General features: G+C 40.7%; 1 protein-coding gene and 1 long non-coding RNA gene across 4 annotated transcripts in view; one reads left to right on the forward strand and one right to left on the reverse strand.

Annotated features, from left to right (window-relative positions):
• Positions 1-25,014, reverse strand: part of LOC117818917 (citron Rho-interacting kinase) — a 61,031-nt gene that overhangs the window by 7,596 nt on the left and 28,421 nt on the right. Inside the window, exons 11-30 of one of the 3 annotated variants that reach the window (XM_034692058.1) lie at positions 23,027-23,122; positions 22,646-22,762; positions 22,352-22,461; positions 21,909-22,083; positions 19,716-19,913; positions 19,563-19,616; positions 15,507-15,704; positions 12,609-12,802; positions 11,762-11,897; positions 11,570-11,674; positions 11,146-11,286; positions 10,728-10,835; positions 9,277-9,502; positions 9,006-9,164; positions 8,811-8,834; positions 5,628-5,798; positions 2,133-2,313; positions 1,610-1,698; positions 1,392-1,496; positions 152-321 (exon numbers count right to left, since the gene is read on the reverse strand). In XM_034692058.1, coding sequence (XP_034547949.1) covers positions 152-321; positions 1,392-1,496; positions 1,610-1,698; positions 2,133-2,313; positions 5,628-5,798; positions 8,811-8,834; positions 9,006-9,164; positions 9,277-9,502; positions 10,728-10,835; positions 11,146-11,286; positions 11,570-11,674; positions 11,762-11,897; positions 12,609-12,802; positions 15,507-15,704; positions 19,563-19,616; positions 19,716-19,913; positions 21,909-22,083; positions 22,352-22,461; positions 22,646-22,762; positions 23,027-23,122 — 2,757 coding nt within the window. Of the gene's footprint in view, positions 1-151; positions 322-1,391; positions 1,497-1,609; positions 1,699-2,132; positions 2,314-5,627; positions 5,799-8,810; positions 8,835-9,005; positions 9,165-9,276; positions 9,503-10,727; positions 10,848-11,145; positions 11,287-11,569; positions 11,675-11,761; positions 11,898-12,608; positions 12,803-15,506; positions 15,705-19,562; positions 19,617-19,715; positions 19,914-21,908; positions 22,084-22,351; positions 22,462-22,645; positions 22,964-23,026; positions 23,123-25,014 lie in introns of those variants that run through there. The other 2 variants (XM_034692056.1, XM_034692057.1) reach the window with 2 other exon arrangements.
• LOC117818919 lies at positions 20,773-24,991 on the forward strand. The gene is made up of 3 exons (XR_004632408.1): positions 20,773-20,854; positions 23,066-23,166; positions 24,760-24,991. It is a non-coding gene; the product is annotated as an uncharacterized LOC117818919 (long non-coding RNA).

The following is a 25,014-nucleotide window of genomic DNA, read 5'->3' on the forward strand; positions in this document are numbered from 1 at the left end:
AATAACCCCCAACATGTGAAACAGCAGGTGTTTGACCACAGCCAAAGATATGTCACTTCTTTATGACTCTGGTCATCACAGTTTAGGATCTGAGGCAGCGAACACATCAAGAACCAAAGGCCCCGGTCCACCCCTCCACACGGATACTCACTGCGTCAGCCTCGGCTTTCTCCCGTGAGGCTCGCCCCGCAGCAACCACGGACTCCATGACGGCCACCCAGCGCTGTTTGTCTGGGAAGCTGGGAGCCATGAAGTAGATCCCCTGTCCAGGCCAGCAGGGGGTGTGACAACGGGACTCCAGCTTTAGGACGTAGGGAACATCTGACACACACAGAACATGAGGTGTGAGAAAAAGATGATCTCTACACTGCAAAAACTCAACATTTTACCAAGTGAAAATGTCTAATTTTTAGTCAAAATGTCTTATCCCACTTGATTTAAGATACACTTACTGAACAAGTTTGAGTTGTAATTTAGAAGGAACAAGGTTTATTTTACATTTCATACATTTTTCAAGCTGAGATCTTATTTGTTGAAGACAGATAATCTTGATTAAAGACAAACCCTTTACTTGATTTAAGAAGAAAGAAAGAAAGAAAGAAAGAAAGAAAGAAAGAAAGAAAGAAAGAAAGAAAGAAAGAAAGAAAGAAAGAAAGAAAGAATGAAAGAAAGAAAAGTTGTTTTTTTAAGGGTGGGTTTCAGTTTTCAGGCACTGCTTCCTCTAAATCAGATAAAATTATACATCCTCAAACTACATGCACACAATGAAACATCTACTTTTGAGCATAGCTGGCTTATCCTAAAGAACAACATGACTGAATATTAGTATATCCAGCTCACTATGAGAAGACAAATAATTTGAGACATTTCAAAATGCTCAAATTAAACTTTGGAATCTTATTTCAAGTACAAGACGGTCTTAAACCTAGAGAAGTGCCGCTATAATATAACTCAAATTAAGGTGAATATATCTCAAATGAAGAAGTTGACATGAAATTTTTTAGTGTAAAAATCTTTTTGGAGTGAAAAAATACTAATTGTTAGCATTATTCTGAGACACTATGCTTTAAAATACTGGTAAAATATTGCTTAAAATAAGTTTTTAAGATCACTGTATTCTAAGTATTAAGTCTTATATTAAGAAATCTTACCAAGCAAATTTTCACTCGTTCTATTGGCAGATTTTTTTGCTAATTTCAAGGTAAAAGTACATTGAAATCAGTTTTTCTTCTTGTTTTTGGAAGTGCAATTTTTTCCAGTGTATCATTTAATATCTTCTGTGTTGTAAGAGATAAAGTCTCTCAGAAACAAGAAATGGTACCGTATTTTTAAATAATGCAAATCAGTGTTAAGAGACTAAATCAAACAGTCATGAGATCTCTTTATAGTACCTGACTTGGCAGTGTTGGGTAGCTCAGAGGCCCCCACAGCTCCATGAACAACCACCTCTCCATCTGACAAACACAGGTCAAACTCCTCCAGTGGCTTCACCGAGTCTAAATAGAACACACAGAAAAGTATGCCTGTGATTAGAGGCAGTATGTGTCAGGAGGAAAGCTGATTTCTGTGGTTAAACTCTGAGTGGTTGTGTTATGTAAAAGGGGGAAACCTTCTCTGGGCTCGATCTCGTAGATGGACACTTTAGTCCCATCCAGAACCACATATTTCCTTTCCCAGCCCTGACCTCGCTTCCCATTCCTACAAACGCAAAAGACAACAGCGTTACTATAGAGCAAAGATGGTGACATGGATTCAACAGTTTCACTGCAGGAAACTCCTCAAATGCCTTTCGAAGGGGATTTGAGTATCAGATGGGTGGACTGAATAAAAGCAGAAAGGACTTGGTGTGTTTAGAACATGAGCCTGTTTGATAAGTGGGTGGAGATGACACTGCTCTAAGTGTTTTAGAAAGGTTTCAGGGTTAACAAGAGCTTTCTGAACAGCCTTTCTGTTTTGCTTTATTTCTCCCTCTTTGCATAAACAGGCACTTTTGTGGGCGATATGAAACGCCCTGATGTACTAATGCAACATGTCTGAATCCATCCCTCAGGCCAATGGGATTGAAGAAACCCAGCTAAGAATAGTGACAGAAAAGCTAAAACAATGACACAGTTGGTGTGTACTTGGCTGACCTGGGCTGTTTCATCCAGCCCTCCAGATGCATGTGGCCACCGGCCTCTTTGAGCTGCTGTGCTGGGGAGCTGCCTTTGTCCCGACACAGGCCGTCAGACAGATGCAGGGAGCAGTCGCTGGACATGCCACACGTGGCTGGAAGGCAGGGGGAGCATTTTGGGTGGCACAAAGCGTGACATTCTGAAGAGAAAGAGACACTGTTAAAAAGAGAGCAATGCAACTCCAGCTCGAGGCTCCTCAAAAAACACCCCTTTGTGCCACAATCTGCCAAGAAGGAGGCACAGACTGCAGGGGTGTTCATTTTCAGAGGTGTTCACTTAATGCTTTTAAATACAGCATGATTCTATATTTAAGATTGTTAAGATTGTTAACTAAGGGGATCCACAAGCAAGCCTGTCATTGGTGTTTTTCAGACACTTCAAAACCGACATATAGTTAAAGAAAAACAGAAGAAACTAAGAAAATATTGTACTTTGTTTTACGAGTCTGTTTGGATAAAACTGACTAATTTAAACGATTTTGGTGAAATGAAAAACTCTTTCAGATCTCTTTGATGTAATAAACCGATCACAATGTGTTAGGGGCAACAGCATCGACCAACAAGATGTTTAATACATCTTATTACCCGGCTCTCTTACTGATCTTCTGAAGATGCTTGATTCTGATCGGTCAAAACTCCTTGACAACAGTTGTTAACTTTGATCACACGTCATGTCAAATCAATCCACAGAAAAGAGTTCCGGCCAAGCGGCAACTTCCGGTCTCAAAATAAGAGCCCATGCGAAATTGTTATAAACTGCAATACATGGAGAATCCGCTTGAGGCTGGCTGCAGAAACACCAGAAACCACATAGACCCCAATTAAAAAAAGATGATCTGTGCAGCATTAATAAACATGTTTACAGCCTGGTTCAAAAAACGGCTTGGCACTGAACAGGGGGTGAATTTTTTTCATACTGACGGTTCAGAAGATATTAAGATTACAAGTTTTTGCCCAAATATGGACATGACTGACTTGACCCCCAGACGGGAACACATAGCTATTAGCTAGGAGGCTCAAACTCCGCCCCTTTACGTCGCACTCTTCCTGGTTGAGTTCTGCATTTCCAATATGGCTGCCGCCGACTATTGGCTTCAAAACAGCGTACTGTGAGGTAAAACTATTAGTTTCCGTTAGCATCATATTGGTAAACAAAGTGGCTAGAACAATAGTTTCAGTTAGCATGCTCATTCGGCAGGCTATAAAACAAGCATACAATCATATTGGATCCTGTTCAGCAATATTAGCAGGTGGGAGAAACTCTAAGTTACCGGTCGCTACAAATAAACTTAAAGCATGAGCGGTGGTGATGGTGGCAGCAGGGTTCAAAGTTGTGAGATTTGCCTTGTTTATTTTTAAAGATGTGTTAACCATAGACTGCATATTAAATGGAGAGCGTTGCTCCGCCTTTTCCCATTAAACGCTTTTGAAGCCAAAATATCCCATTCCAGAAAGCTCACATCTTGTACATTTTCTGCAGACAGAGTCTGCGCAGTAGGGAATTTGTGTTCTCCGCCCTACAGCGTACCGTCACAAGGTCTTACCGAGTTTCTCTCTACGGCAGCTGTAAATCAAAGTAAAACCGGATGTAAAATACCATTTTTTAACCTCTAATAACCAAGCGGCAATCTCCGGTCTAAAAATATGAGTCCAATGAGGAAGTGCTAAAAGCTGCAGTTCATCAAGAATCCGCTTGAGGCTGGCTCCTGAAGTACTGGAAGTCACATACACATGAATGGGAAAAAGCTGTTCTTTACAGCAGAAATAAACATGTTTACAGCCTGGTACAAAAGACGAGTGGAGTCTGGATAGCTTATGTCTCAATGTGCTCTCACAGTGAGGGGGGTGAATTTTTTTCTAATGCTGCAATTTTGAAGATATTGAGATTATGAGTCTTCCAATGAGAGGCACAGCTGCCTGCGGGAACACTGCAGCTGTTGGCTAGGAGGCTCAAACTCCGCCTCTATACGTCACACTGGTTTGACAGAAGCAATATGGCTGCCGCCGACAATTGGTCTCATAACAGCTCTTCAGAAACAGATGGGTACGTCACGGATACTACGGCCATATTTTATACAGTCTATGCTAATAACTAACGAAAATAAACTTTTCAGAAAAAAGAGGCCCTGAACACAAAACAGTCAAATAATAACTACATATAACCTCAGCATATGGATGTGAGAAACATTCGTGCAACGTGTATTTATTTTTTTAAAGTATGACCGCAGCCCCATTCAAATGAATGGGGGAGACAGAGTTTTTGACCTATACTGCAGCCAGCCACTAGGGGGAGCAGCTCATCCATTTTTTTTACAGTCTATGGTGTAAACCAGAGCTGAAGATCTTTGTCTGACCCGAACCCCACCCGACTGTCTGGTTGGGTTCGGTCATAATTTCTATCATTTTACACATACTTGGGCCGGACTCAGGCTTGCGCGGTAAATGAGCGGTCAGGTGAATCTGGACTCTCCTCAGCAAGCAGTCGTGCATCAACGGCACGAGCACTAGCTCGCACGTAAAGTGATAAAACAGGACCTCTATAAGACCACATCATTCCTCTGGCCAAAAATTTTACCAGCTGAGAATGTTGTCACACTCAGACAGGGAAGGCCGCACATGCTCATTGATGCACTATTCTGCAAGCTATGCACGGTGCTGCAGGCGCACGACGAGATGTGGAGACCCAAGACCCAGAGCTCTCCAGAGACGAGCATGCTCATCCTCTGGCTAAAAGAGTGAATTATGAGGAGTGGGAAAATCTACAGCGAGCTGACTGGGAAGACGACGAGGTATCTTGCTAGATTAAAACGACTGTCATGGAAGATGAATCTGATGTACTTGGCTGGTGGAAGATCAACAGACCATCCTACCCAAAACTTGCAAAAAATTAGCCAGACCAGTAATGGATAATGTCGGGGCAGTCGGGCTGTAAACGGGTTTGGGCTATAAAAAAATCTAGGTCATTCGGGTTTCGGACGGGTTCGGGCAGAATTCTGTCGGGCTCGGGTCGGGTCTAACTTTTAAGGCCCGACTACAGCTCTAGTGTGAACCGCAGAGCCCAGAGAAGAAGGAGAGTTTCATGTTCAATCTACCGAAACAGGCAGATAAGAATTAATCAGCGTTAGCAGCAGCCGGGTAATAAGCTGGATAATGTATGGCTAGCAGGTACTTATGGGAAATAGAATCCTGACAGGGTGAGACAAGACCCCGACGTGAAACCACCTGCTAACCATACATTATCCCTTACATAATACACTCCCATTTATTATCTGCATCAAAATAGTTTAAATATATACAACAGGGGTTGCAAAAGCTAAATATTACTTGGTTGGCTGAAATCTGAATTTTACTTTTTTTTCACTTTAAATATAATCTTCTGTATTATTCAGTTTACACAAAGCTACTGTGGATCATTTGGTTCAGAGCTGCCCTTTCAAACACATCTGTAACTTACCGAGACAGGTAGCAGCTTGGCGACCAAAGTGCACAGTATCCAGGCACACAGTACACTTGGCAGCTCTCATGTTGAGTCCCACTGTGAAGCGGTGAGCAGTGTTGTGGTGCACCACCCTCTCTCTCTCCCTCTCTCTGTCTCTCTGACTGTCCTTCAAACGACGGCTATACTCTGAATACAGTCAGGGAACACAGTGAGGGGCAGGCAGCTCCGGTATGCCTTACTGTGTCAGGTGCATCAATCACTTCAAAACCTCAGTGCACCATGCCATACCCGCTATGAAATCAGTTCAACAAAAGAAGGTTTCCAAAAGAACTGTAAGATGTTAAGCAAAATGCATAAGCAAGTAAACTCTGAAGACAGAATGCTTGAAAAAGAATATTGATTTGATCAATCCCTTTTCTTGTGCCTACTCACTGTTCCTTTTTTAAGGCTTTATCCAGTCAGCATCAACTTTCACATTATTTCCAGTGTTCTTTGTTTTAAGTCGACACACCCGAGGCTTTATATAACACAGACGTGTTGATGTTAATATAAAGTCTTAAATCTTAAAAACATAAATCTTTACATGCTCTGATTGAACAAACAGATTTTGGAAAACAAAGACCAAAGTTAATGTAAGTTTATTGATTTTCTGTAGGTTTTTCTTTCTTATCATATACACTCAGTTACTTAGTGTGTCGATGGGGGCAACATCTGCTGTATATTAAAGGTGCAGTGTGTAGAAATGGGAATATTAGCGACATCTAGTGTTCAGATTCTAGAATAAATATCTCTGTTCCTAACCCTTTGCATCAGCTAAGAGACAGACCAGAAGCTCTCGTGTTACCATCAGACTAAAGACTAAAAGATGTTATTGAACGTTATAGGCAATTGGTATAACCATTTGCTCTGTGAGCGGGCTGCACAAACTGAAACTTTTCTTTACAATAACAATACAATTTAGATCAAATAAGTGTTGTTACAAAAACCTAAGATTACGGCAGATTGTACACTTTCCTGTCAGGCAGACAACAGACACCTGTGTCGTACGAAAATAATTCATACTTTGCCATCATAAAATTACTACTTTTTGCAAAAACCACAACAACCGCTCTCTCTTTGTCTCCTTCAACAACAACCGCTCTCTTCTTCTACTTCAACGGCAACCGCTCTCTCTTCTTCTACTTCAACGGCAACCGCTCTCTCTTCTTCTACTTCAACGGCAACCACTCTCTCTCTCTTTATCTCCTTCAACGACAACCGCTCTTTCTTCTTCTCAATCAACAACAACCACTCTCTCTTTGTCTCCTTCAACGACAACCACTCTCTCTTCTTCTACTTCAACGACAACCACCCTCTCTTTATCTCCTTCAATGACAACCGCTCTCTCTTCTTCTCAATCAACAACAACCACCCTCTCTTTATCTCCTTCAATGACAACCGCTCTCTCTTCTTCTCAATCAACAACAACCACTCTCTCTGTCTCCTTCAACAGCAACTGCTCTCTCTTCTTCTACTTCCATGGCAACTGCTCTCTACTTCTACTTCAACGGCAACCGCTCTCTCTTCTTCACCTTCAGCAAAAACCACTCTCTCTTCTCCTTCAACAAAAACCGATCCCTCTTCTTCAACTTCAGCAACAACTGCTTTCTCTTCTTCTCAATCAACAACAACCACTCTCTCTTTGTCACCTTCAACGACAACCGCTCTCTCTTCCTCTACTTCAACGGCAACCAGTCTCTCTTCTTCTACTTCCACAGCAACAGCTCTCTCTTCTTCTACTTTAACATTAACCAATCTCTCTTCTTCGCCTTCAATGGCAACCGTTCTCTCTTTATCTCCTTCAACCACAACCGCACACTCTTCTTCTACTGCAACGGCAACTGCTCTCTCTTCCTCTACTTCCACGGCAACCGCTCTCTACTTCTACTTCAACGACAACCGCTCTCTCTTCTTCTACTTCAACGACAACCGCACTCTCTTCTTCACCTTCAGCAGCAACCACTCTCTCTTCTTCTCCTTCAACATTAACCAATCTCTCTTCTTCACCTTTAGCAACAACCGCTCTCTCTTCTTCTTCTTCAACAACAACAACCGCTCTCTCTTCTTCTTCTTCAACAACAACAACCGCTCTCTCTTCTTCTCCTTCAATAACAACCGCTATCTCTTCTCCTCTTTCAACAACACGTGATCTCTCTTCTTCTCATTCAACAACACACGATCTCTCTTCTTCTCTTTCAACATTAATCGCTCTCTCTTCTTCTTTTTTAACAATTGCTCTCTCTTCTTCTTTTTCAACAATTGCTCTCTCTTCTTCTTCAACAACAACTGCTCTCTCTTCTCTGGCTGTCTTCCGGAAATTGTGAATTTCTGGACCGGCAGCTAAGCACAGAAAAACAACATAACAATAACAAAACACTTTTAGCCCCCTTTGTTGGTTTTGAGCTGCTGTAGAAAAAATAACGTTGGTTCATGATGGCAGCTGCTGTGAGGAAACCCACTCCTTGTGTAAATACTGTTATCGTACTCACACTAATGTTTTAATAAAACAAAACTATAGTTTTACAAACTTAATTATACCCAAACTTTAACATATCTATAAATATATCCCTTTTCCATGAAATCTGTTCTCTAAATGCTGCTAACCTCTACACACAGCACCTTTAAATATACATTTTGTCATTGTTTACTCCATTTTACATTTTTCGTTTATGTCCGTAATGTATTAATATTTCTTATAACCTGATCTCTCTGTTTCTGTCCGATCTCTACATTTTTACAGTTATCAAGACCAAGCAAAAGATTATTGTTGTAACCTCGACTGTCTCATAAGATGACTGGATAATACCTTTTTTCAGGGTGTGGGTTCAAACAGGGATTTATGTAATTCAGAGTTTATCACATATCATCTCAGTTAGTGCATGACAAGGAGGTAGGTGGGGCTTGAGTGAGTTGAAGAGCAGAGGCTAAGCTTCAGCAACCAAGATAAAATGCTTCAGATTTCTAAAGCTGTGCACTGATGAGGGAAAAATTAGCTCGACCATTTCTCAGCCTCACCTGACCGACCTGGTGGGATCGGACATTCTTTTTTTTTTTTGTGTGCAGAGCTTTTAAAATCTGGCCATTAAAGATGTGGATGAGGCAAAACAAGAAGAGAGATAAGAGACCAAACTGCAGAAACCACGAGTTTGGACAACTTACTTTCAAAAGTGACCCTCCTTCTCTCTGAAAGTTGTGTGAAAGAAAAAGGATAGTGAGAGCTTCACAAATGATCCTTTGCCAGTAATATTTTATGTGTGTGTCAATGTGTGTGAGGGTGAGGGCCATTATATGAAGCTACTGACTTCCACGTAACTCTCTGTTAAAGAACACAATAAGCATCGGCACCTCACTCACCCTCAGGTGTTGCAGTCTCCTTCCTGCGTCCAGAGTTGGAGGGTGCCAGACTGGTCGGGCCCTGCTGGTGCTCAGGAGACTTGACCATGGCAGACATGACCATCTGCTTTCGTGCTGCAGCTGGGTTGGTAGAGTTACCATGATCCTTATACTGGAGCGCTGGTGTGAAAACAGATATTTAATTGAGATTTGTTTTAAATAACATCCCCGCTCCATTGTTTTAATATTCTGAGCAAACAGTTTGTAAGTTGCTGCAGAGGAGTCATCTCACCTTCCTCTCTCAAAGATCGCAGCTCCACTCTCATTTTCTGGAGAGCTTCTTCCAGCTCAGAGCTGCGTGAGCGCTCTTTATCCAGAGCTACCTTCATGTCACTATACTGCAGAGGCACCGGCTGGATGGGGGGCACAGGAGAAACCGGGCTCTGGCTCTGACCTTGAGCCTGGGCCTGAGCGGCCATGGCAGCCAGGAGATCCTCTCGGCGTCGCCCAAACAGACCCTGAAGCATGGGAGGCATCATTTAGTTCAGCTGTTTAAAACCAGTGATCTGCTCGTTCATGGCAGGAATCTATAACTGAATGTGCCTCAGTTACTTCTTTGTGAATGCCATGGATTTCAGTGGAGTGGACTGTACTTATATAAATGGACTGTATAGTGCTTTCTCTATCTTCTGACCACTGAAAGCGCTTTGACATGACATGTCACATTCACATACACAACACATTTATACACTGATGGCAGAGGCTGCTGCATGGAGCGGCCATCAGTATCAACTAATCACTATTCACACGTCTGGCACAGCCATCAGTGACACATCATTTAAAGGGTGAATTTGCATATTAGGATCGCAGAGCAACATTTAACATTTATATTTAACAATTATATTTCACATTTATATTTATATTTAACATTTCTATTCATATTTAACATTTATATTTAACATTTATATTTATATTTAACATTTATATTTATATTTAACATTTATATTTAACACTTAACATTTATATTTATATTTAATATTAATTTTAATATTTAGCATTTATATTAAACATTTTACGTTTATATTTCACATTTAAAGTTTATATTTAACATTTATATTTATATTTAACATTTAACATTTATATTTAACATTTATGTTTAACATTTATATTTATATTTTGCATTTGGATTTAACAGTGATTGTAAAATAATAATATATTTCTTACAACAAAATTAAATGTGAAGAAGATCACAAATACTAAATATGATTTAAAAAGCATCTTTTAAAATTCACACTACGTTTTTATGACATTTTGGACCTAAATGTAGAGAATTGTTGCTGTTGTTTTCAGTGTGCACAAAAATTACAAATGACGCCCCATAAAAAAAACAGCCAATGAATTATTTATGATTTATTTTATCCCTTTTTTAATCAGGGTTATATCCACACATACAATCACTAACTTCTTTCATAATAATGTCCCCTTATTAATAACAAGTTTGAATGGTGTTCATAGCTTCCTAATAAATGGTTGTTCTCCTCTGTGGACCTTTTTATCGATCAGAAAGCATCAATATTTGGGCTTGAAGATTTTTGTGCACTTTCACACTTCACAATCTTTTTGTCCAACGCCAAATTTGCTTTGCAAATTTCCAAAGTATTCACAGAAGACCTGTGCAGGAAATCAGTGCACATACAATCAGTCCATTAATATAAATTACATCAACACATTTTCCCATCTGACCTTTTTCTTCTTGGAGCCACCATGGGCCTGCGCCTGAAGGAAATCTATGAGCTTGGTCTGCTGGGTGATGGTCCCCTCCATTTTCACCTTCTCATGAGAGTACACAGCCTGCAGGTGGAGCTAAGTGAACATCACTACTGCCATGAATTTCTCCTCAAGTACTTCACTTCACACACAGAGGGTGACAGAGAGACAGAGGAGAAGGGGGGGTGTATGCTGTGGGGTAAAACATGTGTTTATCCTCATCTTCACTATTAGAACAAAGTGACAGAACAGCGGGGAAGAAACAAGGACTGCAAAGACAGATAGATGCATCCCCAGCCCAGCAGTGTGCATTGTGTTCCTAAACTGTCTGACCACATTGGACTCTCTACACGTGTGTCTTTTATGGTGAATTTTAATGTGTGTGTAGCAGCACCTGGATGTTCTCCAGCTGGTACTCCAGGTCAGTCCTCTCAGTCTTCAGCAGGTCGGTCTGATCAAGAGCATCCTGCAGTCCCTGTGTCAGGCGGAAGATGTGTGTCTTCTGTGCGTCCATTTGCTGCTGCAGCTTCTCTTGCTGTGAAGTTAAAACATCTGTTACATCACCGTATGGATGCTGTGACTCTGCCTCTTGTGCTCCATACCATTGGTAGCACTAGCTTAACCTTTCAGCATGATTTGACATGTGTAACTGCTATGACATTGCAAAACAGCACAAGGAAAAATGTCTACTCCAGCAGTAGTTTTGCAACAGATGTATAAATCTGTCATGCAGTGAAGCACATGAAAGCATTTAACCATTGAAGTGTTGGACATGATGCATTCAAGAAGACACAGTGTAATAAAAATACAGCATGTACCTCTTCTAGCAGCCTCTGCTTCAGATCCCTCTCGCTCTCCAATTTTTGCTGCAAACTGCGGGCGTTCATCTCCAGCATGGCATGCTTCTTCTCCAGATCATTCAGCTGAGAACAGAAAGCAGGACGAGTTTCCAGTAACATCTGCTAACTGAAAATAGAACAACACTTATTAAACAGTGTGGGAAGCCTTACAGTATCAGCAAGGCTCTCAGCTTTGAGTTTCTGGTCTTTGAGAGCCTGCTGCAGAGCAAGGATCTCAGCTTTGTGCTCCTTGACTGCTAGTTCCACGGCCTGGCGAGACTCTGAGCATCGCTGCTCTGAACGTAGTCTAGAACAAACACAAAACAATTGTTTGAATGAGTCATTTTAGAGTTTGAGACTTCTCTACCATGCTAGGGTTAATGATTCAGTGAATGTTTGTACTTCCTGGTGAACAGTTGGTTTTAAGATCAAATGTGGAAGTGATAATGATGTGAGAATAATTAAGGTTGGTTTTAAGAGTGAGTGAAAATCAACTTAAACACTTCTTCCATTTCTGTGTTTAGTGTGCTTTTCTTGTACTCCGAATTTATCACCTGCTCTGCCTACACCAGCTCAGAAAAAATAAATTATATATTTCCCAGAATACATTTTGACAAACCCTGGAGAATATTTCTAAACTTGTTGCATTCAGTTAGTGTAGGAGGAAAAAGTCAGATCCAACACTGACGGCAGCATTCTGAGCAGAAACAGAGTTTCTCTCTCGCCTTTAAAAAAGAAACTCTTGACACTTTCTTAAAAATTTATTGTGTTTCAGTTTTGTAATGCATGGTTGAAAACACTATGAGGAGAACAACTCTTAAGTCTACTAACATGTAGTGCAGGTGCATGTGAGCATATTTTAACATGCTGTTAACCATGTCTATTTATACCCAGGAACAGGAAAACTGCTAATTGGGCATATTGTTAAAATTCAAACTTTGCATTTCTTAGAGGTTCATTTAGTTGATTCATATCCACACTATACACATGTGTCAGTGTGCATGGTTGTGGCTCTAACCTGTTTTGTTTCTCTGTGTCCAGTAGTCTCTGTATATCCCTGGTCCTCCTCTCAGCCTGGTTCTTCTCCTCCTCTAGTGTTGCCCTCCAGGCCTCCCACTGTCTTTCCTTCTCCAGTAACTCATCATTAAGGGTCTCCAGCTCCAAAACCTGCTCCTCCAGCATTGTACATGTTGTCTTCAGCGTCTCCAGGTTCTGTTACAAATCAGGATTTAGATACTGCAGCATACAGAGCTTCTCAAAAAAACACAGAGGAAGTATCAGCATTTATTTTGACCTATAATGTTGGAATCTGTGTATTATTAAACATCAAATACCTTATTAATGTTTTCAATAATGCAACACTATGAGCTTGAATGTTTTAACTGGTAAACAAAGCAGAACGTAATGTTACAAAACTACAAGACATCCACTCCTCTGTCTTGCTCCCACCAGAACCTGTAGGCAGTCATGCAGACACCAGGGTTGGGCTCAAACTATCTTAACAGAAACGTCCATTTTCTACAAGTCACATGTGGAATGTAATGAGCTACTGCACCATAAAACAGCACCAAACCAAAAATAGATAACAACCTCAGACACAGGCTTAAGAGGAAGATTAAATGATATGTTTGCACACAGAAGGTTTTTCCAGTGTTATTCTAAGGGCCTACACAAAGTGCTGTTTTTCATGCGTTGCTTTGGACAAAGCATTGCGAGACAAATATAGCCTGTGCTGGTGCTGCAGCAACACCACGGCCCTCTGAAGTCCAACGCTTCCACAGCTGACTCGACCTGGGAGTGATGGGGATGACACATCCCTCCCACACACCACCCCATCCCTCGTCTATGACTTCCATCGCTGGTTACACAACCAGCAGGACCGAGAGCGCTACTGCACACCCACACACAAATCCTCCCACAGGGGCCGCGCACACATCACACAGCCTCCTCGCTTGCGCTCTCTCACTCTTGCTGCATCCAGAATACTGCACATAACAATACTGAAATATTCCCAGGGTTTCTCTTGCCTGATTTACACTTAACACTGTCAGAGCGGGGAGAGATGTCTAGGTCATTTGTCAAAGGTAGTATGGAGGTATCACATAATGTGACTAAGTGAGAACCTAGTGTCTGACTGACTGTGAGTGGGAGGTGGGCAGGGGGAGAGAAGTTGAACTAGAGGAATGAATAAAACTGTCTAAGAAACTAGTGTTCTTTAGTCAGAGTTGTCAACTTATGACAGATTATATTTATGACAGTTTTATGCAGAAATGAAAAAAAAATACTTGACTTATGTGGCAACATGATGGTTTAGTGGGAATAACTGTGACTAGGTCGAAGTCAGCTGTTTGACAGATTAGAGAAATCACAGTTTCTATTGAATGGATGGATGACCACAGTCTTCCTATTTAATTTGAAGTAATAATATACACTATATACAGTATATAAATTATCAAAGGTACTGTAAATAGAAATTAAAGGGGAGGTCTAACAAAAAACAAACACAGACTATTTAACCTTTTTTTTTAAAGGACATTTTGGTGAGTAACATTGAAATAAGATTCACCTTTAAAAAAAAGTCTCAATGTTTACATGTTCACCACTTTCAAACATTGAGACATCAATCAATCAACATACAACTATTTGTGCCATGTGTAATATTTGTTCAATACTTTTAAATTCTATTCTTATTTTCATTATTTATTCTTATTTTTTACTTTATTTAAATTTTTCTTGATTTGTGCTCTATTATTCTTGAACTATTGTATCCATCTGAATCGCACTGCTCTTCATACTGTGTATGTTTGTTTAAATAACCTGGTGCAACTTTATCCATACAATAACAACTATCTATTTATCAGATAGAAGTGTACAAAGTGTGTATACATCTGTAATAGTTGTCATATTTTATTTTATTTTATTTTATTTAAATTTAATTAAATTTAATAAAATAAAATAAAATTCTATTCTATTCTATTTGACCTTTGTCATTGCTATTATTATTGTTATTATATTTTTTAATTATGTTAGTACATTGTTGTATTCCCCTGTCCCGTGTTGTAAGCTGCTGTAACAAAAGAATTTCCCCCAATGGGGGACCAATAAAGTATATCTTATCTTATCTTATCTTGCTGCAAATATCGAATTTCCCCCATATCAATGAGTAGTATCTTATCTTATCTCAACCAATCTTTATTTGTATAGCGCCGAATCACAACAAATGTTATCTGAAGACTCTTTCCAAACAGAGCAGGTCTAGACCGTACTCTATGTTCTATTATTAACAAAGACCCAACATCAAGACAGGATCAGATCCAGTCCCATCTTACAGACAGGACTCATCTTAATGATCTCATCTTAATCCACCATGAGCAGAGCACTTTGCAGCATTTAGCAAGTTACAGTGGCAAGGACAAACTTCCTTTAACAGGCAGAAACCTCCAGCAGGACCAGACTCATGTTAGACACACATCTGCTGAGACCGTGTTTGAGTTGGAGAGAGAGATAGAGGAGATGAAGAGAGAGAGAGATGGACAGAGACAAGTAACAATGACAACATCAACGTCAGAAGCTGGAGTCTGGCACATCCTCAGTTTTATTGTGACAGCCAACAACTACCCCCTCCTTACTGCCTGGTATGTACCTAAGTATAGTGTCTGTAGACATCTGCAGTATTACATCTGGAATAAGTGAAGACCAACTCGCCAACTTGTGTTCCGTTTATCATATTGAGTGCTTCACAACGGGACCAGTAACAGCCTGTTCTTTTATTAAATCAAAACATCACCCCAGCGTTGCATAACTGAGGATTACCAGTCGCCTTTTTTTTGTACTGTTGATGGAAACCAACATAAGCAGGGAAAAACAAACACAAATCCAATTACCAGAACAGGACTACCAGCAGAGGAAAGCCCACCTGTTTCTGGTTGTTCAGGTGCATTTCACGGTCTGCCACCTCCCGACGCAGCCGGTCTACATCCTGACTGAGCTGCAGCCGGTCCTCTCTCTCGTCTGAGGCTTCATCAAGCTGCTTGGACAGGTAGAAGTTCTGACGGTTCAGCTCGGCATTCTCCTGAGTCAGCGCGGTCAGCTGCTCCTCGAGATCTGTGATCACCTGCAGGGAGACGACAGAGAAGCAGAATGCAAGTTTTAGGAGAAGACCCACTCTGCACCAAAAACAAAACATTGGACAACAGATCAGTATTTGATGCAAGATAATTGTATTTAACTTTAGGTCTCAATAAGCTCAAATACAATACAGTTGTTTGACTGTAGTGACACAAAAGTGATAAATTAGTATTTTATTTTCATTAACAAGCGATGTATAATCATACCGTACTGTATAATTTGAAGTCAGTTCCAAAAAGGGGTCTGAAATATGCTCAAATAGCTTTCTCTGTAAAAGGAGTAAAATCCTGATCACTTGAAACTAATTACAAACGTCCCCACATTTAAGAGAGCCACCAAATCCTGGTTCATTCAGCAACTAACCTGCACTCCTGTGTGTTTTACTGTATCCTGCTGTTCTTATCATACCTTTTCTTTTAATCTCTCAAAAGCCCTTCTAGAGACTGGTTAGAATTCACTTCAAACACTATGATAGCTGCTTGGGCTGCTTCAGTTTGTCTACACTACTAGTAAAAAGTTTGGACACACCTTCTCATGCAATGGTTTTCATTTATTTTAATTATTTTAAACATTGTAGATTAGTACTGAAGACATCAAAACTATGAAATAATCTGGTTTTGCCATAATCTGGATTACAACAGAAGTCAAATATGGCTATCCATTGTGTACTAACCCTACCTCTGAACAACACAACTGATGGTCTCAAATACATTAAGAAGGCAAGTCATTCTACAAATGAACTCTAGACAAGGCTCATGTTAATTAGAAACCATTCCAGGAGACCACTTCATGAAGCAGACTGAGAGAATACCAAGAGTGTGCAAAGCTGTCATGAAGGAAAAAGGGGGCTACTTTACAGAATCTAAAATATAAAACATATTCTGCTTTGTCTAACACTTTTTAGTTAATCAAATAATTCCATATATTTCATTTCATAGTTTTAATGTATTTGGTATTAATCTACAGTGTTTCAAATAATTAAAATAAATACAAACCCTTGAAGGAGAAGGTGTGTCCAAACTTTTGACTGGTTGTGTATGTATACTGGATCTGTCCCTAACAAATAAACCATAAGTACATAAATGGATGACTTAATGTGACCCAGCTGACCCTGTTATGCAGAAGGTTGTCTGGCCATCAAACAGCTGACACACTGACTTTTATAAAGGGCCTGGATTAGCTCTCATGGTGTATCTTAATGTACACTTAATGTTCATAATTACTGTAACACAAATGCAGTCAAATGTCTGTCTTACAGTAATACCATTACACTATAGGGTCTGGCATTGTGCATATTATTGCTCATCCACAGGAAACTTGGCCTGACACCCCACACAGTCTAAATTCTACCACTGCATTATTACATGACAAAGATATCTAGGTTAGTGATATAATGCAGTAATCATTTTGTTGGTTGCATGGCTACTTGTTTCACTCTGGAAATGCTCGGAGCAAAGAGCGGGCTAATCATTTCATCAACTTAAGACAGTTCTCCTAATCAACCGTGATTACAGCGCACTGTGTGGAGAATGAGGGTTAGAGGCTGCCTGTTACCAGCCCCTTACTTTCAGCTCTCATGGGATCATGTGTACCATGCAGAACTTCCAAGTGGCGGTGGGGAAATAGGCAAAGCTTTTAAGTACATAAATTAGCTGTCTGTTCTGCTCTGACTCAGTGCTTCTGCTTTCCTGAGGCAGGGGACTGACAGCAGCAACTAAATACTCAAGGCAGGGCGGGGAAGTCAACTCTGGAATGGATACAGTGGTGATCTGGCAAGCCTCTAGATTTACTTGACTCATCTGTCATCCAGATCTATAAAGCAACATGCAGTGCTCAAGTAAATCAAATCCAGGGCATGTGGTCCTCGGTGCTGCTGGATGCACACTGCTCAATACTATTTTTGAAGGCTGTGGGTGTTAAGAAAATAATAAACCAGTGGAGGGTAGTAAATCAGTCGCACAATTTCCTCGGCTGAAATCAACAAAACATATACGACAGCAGCAGGAGTGGGGATCAGAACACTGGAGAGGAGCGACACAAGAATAACAATTCACCATTTACACTGCCTCCATAATAAAGAGTCTTATCAATACAACATGTTTGCCTAATTAGGGTGCATGATGTGTCCAATGTCCAATGGAAAGGGTTAACTCTAGAGGGAAAGTGGCTCAGTACAGAATATCTCAAAGACTAGGCACTGCATTTTTAATATGTTCACTTGTCCATGTGAAATTAAAGGCTGATTGAAGTGCCGAGTTGGACGGAGCAGGAACTTAAGGGATTGCAAAAGTTGTTTAGAATCGCCCACTGTTTTTTTTTTTTTAAAGATATTTTTGTGATTATTCAACAGTGACCGCTAAATAGAAACCACAAAGGCGGAGGAGAGAGTGATGAGATGGATCTGGACTCAAGCTGTTGTGGTGCTCAGACACAGGACAAGGTGCACAATCCACTCTGAGGACGACCAACGTACCCCGACTACAATAAATGATATAAAAAATGTGTCTGGTCATTGTGTTCTGGTGTAAATTGTTCAACAGACAGATAAATGGAGGGACTGACATTGTATTCTTAGCAAGGCAGAAATAGAGTATTTCTGGCATTTCAAGCTCTGCTTGTCGCAGAATAGCTGAACACCGGCCAGCTGAATCTATGGCCAGTGCTTTCTGAACAGTTTGCAAGTGGGAGGATCTCAAAAGTAGGGCAACGAAAGGAAGGAACAGCAGTGTTTCTTTAAGGTATATGAAATTAAAGTACTCAGATCCATATTACAGCATCATTGTCTCAAGGTAAGTGAAACACAAAGGCTCCATAGTCATAAGAATAATAAAGAAATAACATCATGTAATAAATAATAAAACAAAATACTTAGGGGACAGAGAAAACTGTGTAAGTATTCCAATATGTTTGAGCTCTGTGGCTATGCAACTTGCATATTTGATTAAATCTGAAACAGAATAGTTTTGGATCATAAGGTGCTTTAACTTTATCCATCATGTTGTGTGCAGCAACATAAGATTAACCCTTAAAAGGCTGGTGTTTATCTACATCTGAATGGTGCATGGCTCTTTCTCTCATCTTGGGACCTCTCAAAGTGCTTTTACATCACATGCCACATTCACACATTCACACACTGATGGCAGAGGCTGCTATGTAAAGAGTCAACCAGTATTAACCAAACCCATTCACACACTGAAGGCACAGCAACCAGGGGCAGTTTTGGGATTCAGTGTCTTGGATGTGGAAAGCAGGACCGTGGATTGAACATGCAGCCTTTACCACTGAGCCACAGCCTCCCCTCTGTGTTTCATCAATTCAAAGCTCTTTTGAAAGAAGTGTGTCTTGCTTTTTAGCAGTAGTTTCACGAAGCATCATTAGCAGTCTTGCTTCGCATGATGCCTTATTATCAGAGTCACTGGGGTCAGAGTGATTTGGCTCTATGTGAGGCAAGGAAAACAATTGGATTAGTAGAAGAAATGTATTTAACTATACAAATGTTTCAACCCTTCTGGCTTATTTTGTCAGGAAGGAGAAGCAAGAAAAATGATGGGATGACAGATGTAGAGAAGTTTCTATCCAAACTGAGCGCACAGACACAGTGTGTGGACCCTGGTCATTCTTTTTACAAGCCCAGAGATAATGTAAATGTGAGAGATTGGAAGTGCTGTGGTTAATGTAAGTAGGAAAGACTTATTTTAATGAGAAAGTGAAAACTCTAGGGGCTGAAAACCATGGCTACTCAAGGTAATTAGTTATTTTATGATAATGATTAAGCTGGTATTAAAATATGCGGGGCCTTCTTCTCCTGGGTAAAGTGAAAAAGCAAAAAGAATGAGCAGCTTACCGCGCAGCTGTCTCTCAAGGCATCATACTTGCGTTGGATTTCATCTCTGTGTGCCTGGCAGGTATGACAAGAGAGACAGAGAGACAAATGGTTTCAGTGCTTGAATCACACAGTATCAAAGGAGATCCATTTTACTCCTCCATCTTATCTCACTCTGAGGACAGTGATCTCCTCCTCAGCCTCGGCAGTGGTGTCCTCAAGCTCAGACTTCGCCTGCTGTAGTTGGCCCTCCAGAGCATGGCGAGCTGCCTGCAGGTTGCTGATCTGTGATTCGCGCTCCTGCAGTGAGAGGGTCAGCTCTGTCACTTGACGCTTGATCTCCAGCTTTTGCTCCTCATGCTCCAGCCCAATCTGCAGAGGGAGACAGAAAGAGGCCATCCGGAGTAATTCACCCCAAAAGGAGAAGACACAGACACTTTAACTCAATAGACCCCACTTTGATTTCTGTGGTGGCTTTTTCCTGTAACTCTTTTCTGTTACAGCTATGTTCAAATAAAGGAGGTTTTGTTCAAGGTTTACAAGAAGAATTCTGTATAGGTTGGATAATGTTGTTGATCAAAACGAGTTACTAATTTCAGATGTAGACACCTCATCCATTAGCCTTACTTTACACAGTAGGTAAGATTGTTAAAGAATGGTTCTCTTTATGCAATAATCATTAGACATGACTGGATCATCACTGTCTCTAAAGACTCTTCAGCTAGTTCAAAACGCTGCAGCTCGAGTACTGACTAGAATTGGGAAGAGAGAGCTGATCTCTCCCGTGTTAGCTTCTCTACTCTGGCTCCCCATAAAATCTGGAATAGAGTTTAAAATCCTTCTTCTGACCCACAAAGCTCTTAATGGTCAAACACCTTTATATCTTAAAGAGCTCATAGCTCCCTATTAACCCTCTAGAACACTACACTCCCAACATGCAGGCCTGCTCATCGTACCTGAAGTCTCTAAAAGTAGTATGGGAGGTAGAACCTTCAGTAATCAGGCCCCTCTCCTTTGGAATCATCTACTAGTCTCCTCTCTACTTTTAAGATTAGGCTTCAAAATTTTCTTTATGATAAAGCTTATAGTTTGAGCTAAATCAGGCTTGGACCAGCTCTTAGTTATGCTGCTGTAGTGGGAGCAGTGCTTCTAGTGTTTAATTGTTGGCCTTGAATGCAGCCTCTCAAGAGTAGTTAAACTCCTCCCCTGGTCCAGCCCCTTCATCAGGTGAACCACATATAAAGCACCTGCGGCAACATGGCTGCCTTTCTGTCTGGTTTGCCTGCTGGTTGCTACGTGCTCCTTGTACTGAGGTTGGTTGCAAATCAAAATGATTATTCCAAGCTTGTTTTTAAGTAACTTTGCATTTACTCAAAGCCAACAAAGTTTATTTTTGGTCCTGGAATAGCCCCCTGTCTGCCTTGGTTGAACTGGTGTCTGGTTTGATAATGTTTGTTTTTGCTCAAGGATTGTTAATTGCTGAGATGTCGAAATCTTTTAAAGGATCCATTTCATCTCTTCTATTTAGTGTCTGTTGTCCCATTGGTCCTCTGCTTGAGGCTTCTTTGGTAGCTGTCCCCTTTGTGTCATTGTTATAGTGAAGCCAGTTAATGGGTAAGTCAGGCAACTTGAGGGTTGATGCGTACTTTTAAAAATAATTATATAGAAATAGACGTCCTCCTGTTGTGGACGTTCTTGACTCCAGCTGATACGGATGTGCTGGACTCCAGCAGCAACTGCTACTTTTACTCGTCTCACCACTATCACCGCTCCCTCTCTCTCTTATTCTCCTCTATCCTTCTTTCCAGACCCAACTCGGTCTCAGCAGATGTGTGTCTAACATGAGTCTGGTTCTGCTTGAGGTTTCTGCCTTTTCAAAAGGAAGTTTTTCCCCCACTGCTGTAACTAGCTAAATACTACAAGGTGTAATGCTCATGGTGGATTAAGATGAGATAAGACTGAGTCTTACCCTGTCTTGGTGTTTGGTCTCTGTTAATAATCTAATATAGAGTGGTCTAGACCTGCTATGTTTGTAAAAGTATCTTGAGATAACATTTGCTGTGATTTGGCGCTATACAAATAAAGATTGATTGATTGATTACCTCCTGTCTAAAAGCAAACACATAGATTCCTTATGTAGATATTGTCTAAAACATTGAGGAATTAGACACCAGTATTACAAATAAGGTGACTACATCAGAAGATGAGAAATAAAGTGAAGACAGGAGAAAATGAGTGCAATTTGAGCCTGTGACAGACTTTGTTGGGAATCCAATGATCTACCAACAAGCTGTACCAATCATGTTAACAAGATTAACAGGTTAGTAATAAAGGTCCCTGCTTCTTCCCCCTTTAATTTCTCCTCACCTCTCGGAGCTTTGTTTCCAGCTCTCCCACACGGCCCTTACTGCTCTGCTCCTGCTGACTCATTTTCTCTAGATGCTCCTCTAGTTTGGCATTCTGGGCCTCCAGCTTCCCAGCCTGAGACTCCAAGTAGAACTTCTGCTGGCGAAGCTCTGAGATCATCTCCTCTTGGGCTTTCCTGCCAGGGCCACACACAGAAAGTGCTGAAAGTTCAAAAGGAGGCAAAAAAACAACCTGGTCTGTGCCTTCACACACTCCTGGAGCAAAGATGAGGCACCTCCTAAATGTTGGCTTGTGTTAGTTACATCCTCTCAGCACAATTTATCCACCCCCATCTGTAAGACTGATGCAATTTTTATACATGGTATGCTCAACAAGTTGCAAGCTTTCCACCTCAGTGTCTCAGAGATGGAGGTCTGAAGAAATGTTTGTGTTTCAGCACTTACATGTTTTTTTGGGTGTAGATGCTGCTGTTGGCTGCCAGTTTGTTGGCCTCAGACAGCTCAGAAATTCTCTGCTCCAGGCTGTTCATCTTGGAGTCCATAGCGTTTATTGTCTGAACACAAATGATAGAAAGTGTACATCGTCTGTATTTGAATATTCGGTTTGAGCATCACGTCACAGATTTAAATGGGATCAGATTAACTCTCATAATTTGCTCTAAAATAGCCAAATCTATGTCAGTGTGATAAACGTTATACTTCTGAACTAGTGTCACTGCCAAGCTGGTCATCCCTTACCGCCTTCTGTTCACTGATGATGCCGCACTTCTCCTGCACCTCCTCCTCATACTTGCACTGACTGGACTCCAGCATCTCCTTATCAGCCATGTCCGCCTTCATCTGGGCCTCCAATACCTGCTCAATGCCAGGCAGCCCACAGAACCATAACCAGGATATCACTTTACAGGACAGAGAATGTGAAGGTGACATACTGTAGATTTCACATGCTTAGAGTACACCCACAACTTAAAGAGGGGGAAAAAAAAGGGACCACCAGACATCTGCTTGGAGCAGCTCCTTTAAGAATAACACATCAGGACACACGTGCTGCCTGCTGATAAACATAGCACCACTGAGTCTGCATATGAGTGAGCATTCATGCGTTCTGTTAAAATCAACCTTTATCTTATCTTCATAGAGCTTCTCTTTCTGTTTCAGATGAGTCTCCAACCGCTGGGCTGTCGAGTGAGTCTCTCTCAGATTCTCCTCCAGCTCCTACACAAAAACACACAGACACATCATGGAGTGACACAAAAACTGTAAGTGTTTTCCTCAGCTACAGTTATATTAAATACATCCACGACTTCCTCATCGAAAGTCTATAGTCTTTGTCACTATGGATGTATTCAGCAAGTTATAACTATGCGTCACGGTTTCATTTCATCAGTTAGGTCAAGCTGACATCTTCTCTCAGAGCTCTCATAATGGATCTCTATTACTTGTCAGAGCAGGAAAAGCAGAGGTGGAACTAGTACAAAATATTAGCCTTGGTACGGGTGTGTCTTAAGAGAAGACGGCAAATATTACATATTTTTATTACCTGACATTCTTACTCATCTTTCAGCTGTCGAAGATGCCTGATTCTGATTGGGCAAAACCCCTTGATAGTTATTAACTTGAGGTAAATTGATCACACGGGGTCAGCCCTGTGTTCCCACATTTCTAGGACATTTTCAAAATAAGGTCTTGTGTTCTTACATTTCCCTTCAATTCAATAAGCCCTATCCTCCCTCAAGATTTTTTGGAAGCACTTTATAGTAAATGAATGAATGAGTAATTTTATTTTGATTAGCAGCAGCAGAAATCGTCACAATCATTACAGACTGAGTCTTATCCTGTCTTGAAGTTGGATCTCTGTTCATAATTTGACATAGAGTGGTCTAGAAATTCTTATGTTTGTAAAAGCGTCTTGAGATAATGTTTCTTGTGATTTGGCGCTATGCAAATAAAGATTGATTGATTGATTGATTACAAGAAAAAAATAAGAGGCTGATCGAAAGGAGTTTCGGCTGAAGCAGAGCTTATAGCTGCCGCAATGTGGGAACATAGGCACGCTACCGATCATACGTCATGTCAAATCAATCAGCAGAAAAGAGTTCAGACACATTTAGCTTCTGCTTGTTGACACCATTGACCATAAGGTGAGATTAAACCATTAGCTCCCGTTAGCATCAAAACAATGTGGCTAAAACATTAGTTTCCATTAGCATGCTAAATTTACATGCTACAGACATTTTCATATTGGATCTTGTCCAGTAATAACACAAAGTGGAGCAGGTGAGAGAAACTTTAGGTTAGTTATCTCTACAAAGAAACTTAAACCATGAGTGTTGGTGATGATAGCAGCAGGGTTCAAAGTTGTGACATTAGTTTATTTTTAAAGGTGTGTGTGAACCGCAGAGCTCAGAGAAGGAGAAGTTATCTTGTTATATCCACCGCAACAGGCAGATAACAATCCATCACCATGGAATGATAATTGCTGTGGAGTCAATGGGGCTATTTAAAAAAAAAACTGTAAACACAAATCATCTTAAATCAAGAAAATCTTTGAGTCAATGTTTTTTGACAACGTGTCTGAATCTTAAGTTAGTAACCGGGCAATAACGAGATAATGTATGGTTAGCGGGTTGTTAAGGGAAATAGAATCCCTTCAGGATGCACATGTCCCCTCCATATTGAGATTCTATTTCCCATAACCACCTGATAACCAAAAATTCCCCCTATTACATTACCCTCCAAGTCTTTGTCAGTTCTTCCCCTTGTTCTTGATCGGGCATATCAACAATATAGACCAACAAGAAACATTTTGTATCATAAAAACAAATGAATGAACATTTTGTTCTCCCTTACAGATGCAACTGAACTATCAGGGGAGTGAGAAACATGTTGTCCAAAGACAGTCCATACACACCCACGCTAATTAGGTAGAGTAATTGAGAGTACTTGTGTGGGTGTACCGTGGACGTGTAAGCGGTTCAAATGAGACAATATTGTGTGGAACTTTTCATTGTGCAGGATGACTTTATGCCCTTTGTAAATAGAGGTTTTAATCAAACATGAAAATATTAAAGACCCTCCATCTGACCTTTTTTTGAAAATGATATGTA

Source organism: Notolabrus celidotus, chromosome 9, assembly GCF_009762535.1.
Source record: "Notolabrus celidotus isolate fNotCel1 chromosome 9, fNotCel1.pri, whole genome shotgun sequence".
NCBI lineage: Eukaryota > Metazoa > Chordata > Actinopteri > Labriformes > Labridae > Notolabrus > Notolabrus celidotus.